Raw genomic sequence first — 2,981 nt, 5'->3', positions numbered from 1 at the left:
AAAAAAAGAAATGAAGTACTGATACATGCTACAACATAGATTAATCTTGAAAATACTATATTATGCTAATTTAAAGTCAATCACAAAAGACCACATACTACATAAATCTATTTATATAAAATGTCCAGAATAGGCAAAGCTATGAAGATAGAAAGTAGATTAATGCCTAAAGCTGGGGAGGAGGTGGTTTTGGGAGGAAACAGGGAGTGCCTGATAATAGGTTTCTATTATATTTAGGTTATAAAAATGTTCTCAAATTAAATAGTCATAATGGTTGAACAACTCTGTGAACAGACTAAAAACCAATGAATTGTACACTTTAAATGGGTGAATTTATGGTATATGAATTATATCTCAATAAAATTGTTATTAAAAAAACAAAAGCCTTAATAGTGGCAGCAGTCAGGTTATGATTACCCTTTGTGGGAGGCAGTGAATGGAACAGGGCTTCTGAGTGTTGATAATGCTCTGATTCTAGATACATGAGTTTGTTCACTTTGTGAAAATTCATCAAATTGTACACTTTTCCTTTTTGTGTCTTGTATCTTGATTTGTGTTTTATAAGACATCTTTATCTTCATAAGACGTTTACTTCTAAAACAAATAGACAAATACATACCAACAGGTGGACCTGCTGGCACAACACATTTCTTTTCCACTCGTGTAGCAGGAGGTGCATTCTGGTTCTTAGCAAGATTTTCCTGTATTAATTCCTGAACCCGGGTTTCATTAATCTTTGGGAAAGGAAGAATATGAACTCGCAAGTGGGATCCTTCTGTTGGGCGTGGAACTTTCTGGAACGCCATATGAGGGTTTGGATTCTCCTGCAACATCATACATATGCACAATTATTTAAAACTTAAAATATCAATGGCAAATTGTCAGGAAGGGAGTGGGAGCTCAAAGGGATACAAACTGTAATCAGACAAATGAATGATTATAATATCTTCATATATATGCCATAAAATAAAAAGTATCCTACTTCCTCTTACCTGATCTATTAACGGCATCTGACATAGCTAGTCACTTGTCTTCCTCTTCTATGAACACTTTCTTCACTTGGTTTTCTAGGTCTTCTTGCTACATCTTTGTCCATTTCTCATCTCCCTAATCTCTTAATTATGTGAATACCTCAGGGCTTAGTCCTAGTGTCTCTTTTTTATTAATACTTACTTCCTTGGTGATCACTTTCCATCTTCTATCTTTAAACCATAAAAACACCAATGATTCACAAATTTTTATCTCTGACTGAGGATTCTCCTGAACTCCATACATACACACATATGTAACTGTTTACATGTAATATTTCCACTTGGATTTAAAATAACATCTTAAACTTATGTCCAAAATGGAGCTCTTAATTTTCAGCCACCTCTAACCCTGTTTTCTTCAGTCTTCCCTGCTTCAGGCAATGGCATATTTATTTATTTTTTTACTTAGGCAAAAAGCTTAGAGTAATCTTTAATACCATTCTCAAACTCCCAATTATCCATTCCTCTGCAAACTTTGTGGACTTTACCTTTAAAATGTTTATAACCTGGCCCCTTTTCATCAATACCTTGGTTCAAGCCCGCACCTCACATTACAGATGTACAACAGTCTCCTAACTAGTTTCCCTGCTGCCACCCTTACCCCCTCCCTCAACACTGCAGACAGAGTAATCTAGTTAAAAGTTTCATCACATAACTATCATCACATAACTATTCAGTTCATTTCAGTGGCCCTACATTGCACTGAGAGTAAAACCTAGTTTCTTAAAACAATTCACAAGGCCCCACAAGATCTGGCCTTTCTACATGAGTGAGCCCTATAGCTGTTTCTTTCACTTCTTCTGCTCCAGACACACAGGCCTTCTTGTTCCTGCCTCAAACCTTTGCACTTAACTATTCCCTCTGTCTGGAATGCCTGTAACCACTATGAATCTGCACAGCATCCTCCCTCCCTTCTTGCATTTCTTTGCTCAAGAGCCACCTTTCCCGACCACCCTACCTAAAATTATATCCTCTCTACCCATCACACTCCATATCCCCCTTATATTTTCTCTACAGCACTTATCACTCTCTCACATACAATATATTTTACTTGTTTATTATCTATCCTTTTCTCCCTAAAATGAAGCTGCATGGGGACAGATACTTCATTCAATTAAAAAAATATTTTTTGTCTTCTGCTGTGTATCTACTGCATCTACAAATTGTCTGGGACAAAGCAGCCACTCTAAACCTCTTCCTGCTGCATCCCAATAAGTGGGACACAATGTGGAACAACCATCAAGATTGCAACACTTGAATTAAATGTGTCAGCTAATAATGTAGACTCTTAGAGCTGGCACGAACTTTTATCCATCAACCTAGTTAAGTAGAATTATATTTCAAATACTTCAGGCAGAGTGGAATCCATTCTTTTATAAAGTTCTCTATGGAAAGCTATTTACAACTATGCTTAGACCAATTGTAGCACTTATCCTTTGCAACCAGAAAATTCCTACTGATCTTAGGTTATTCACATTATAGACTAAACGCAATACTATCGTATACATCCTCTTGACAATGAAAAATGGCCAACTGTCAGCATCTATTAGAGGTGCTCCTAACAGTTCTTTTTTGTTATATGGCCCAGACCCAGATAAAGGAAGGGCTGGGCTAAGGCAGATGATACAGTTAGCATGTCTCAGCAATACAATAGAAAAAAATACTGCTTTAAGAGCCCCAAATCCTGACTTCTAGTTGTTGCTGTACTCCTTATTATGTGATGCTGGACAAATAACTCTGCCTAAGTTATAACTTATGCTTATCTCACAAGGTTCCTCAGAAGGTAAAATCAGACATAAAATTTGTTCTTGCCAAAGTAGTCCTCATATATGCTTTGTATTTTCTCTCTGTATCTAGTGAAGACATGGAAAAATAAATATGTAAATTCTCTCTCCCTTTCTCTCTGTATTAGGTTTAGGAGGGCTGTCCAGAAAGTATCCAGCCATTATA

The 2,981-nt window shown here is 36.6% G+C and overlaps 1 protein-coding gene across 1 annotated transcript in view; it reads right to left on the bottom strand.

Annotated features, from left to right (window-relative positions):
• Positions 1 to 2,981, bottom strand: part of SBF2 (SET binding factor 2) — a 518,495-nt gene that overhangs the window by 208,134 nt on the left and 307,380 nt on the right. The window contains exon 14 of the mRNA XM_012654180.1: positions 620 to 824. Coding sequence (XP_012509634.1) covers positions 620 to 824 — 205 coding nt within the window. The remainder of the gene's footprint in view (positions 1 to 619; positions 825 to 2,981) is intronic.

This window comes from Propithecus coquereli, unplaced genomic scaffold (genome assembly GCF_000956105.1).
Source record: "Propithecus coquereli isolate 6110/MARCELLA unplaced genomic scaffold, Pcoq_1.0 Scaffold44, whole genome shotgun sequence".
NCBI lineage: Eukaryota > Metazoa > Chordata > Mammalia > Primates > Indriidae > Propithecus > Propithecus coquereli.
The sequence above is the reverse complement of the archived record's forward strand: the minus strand, read 5'-3'. Positions and strand labels throughout refer to the sequence as shown.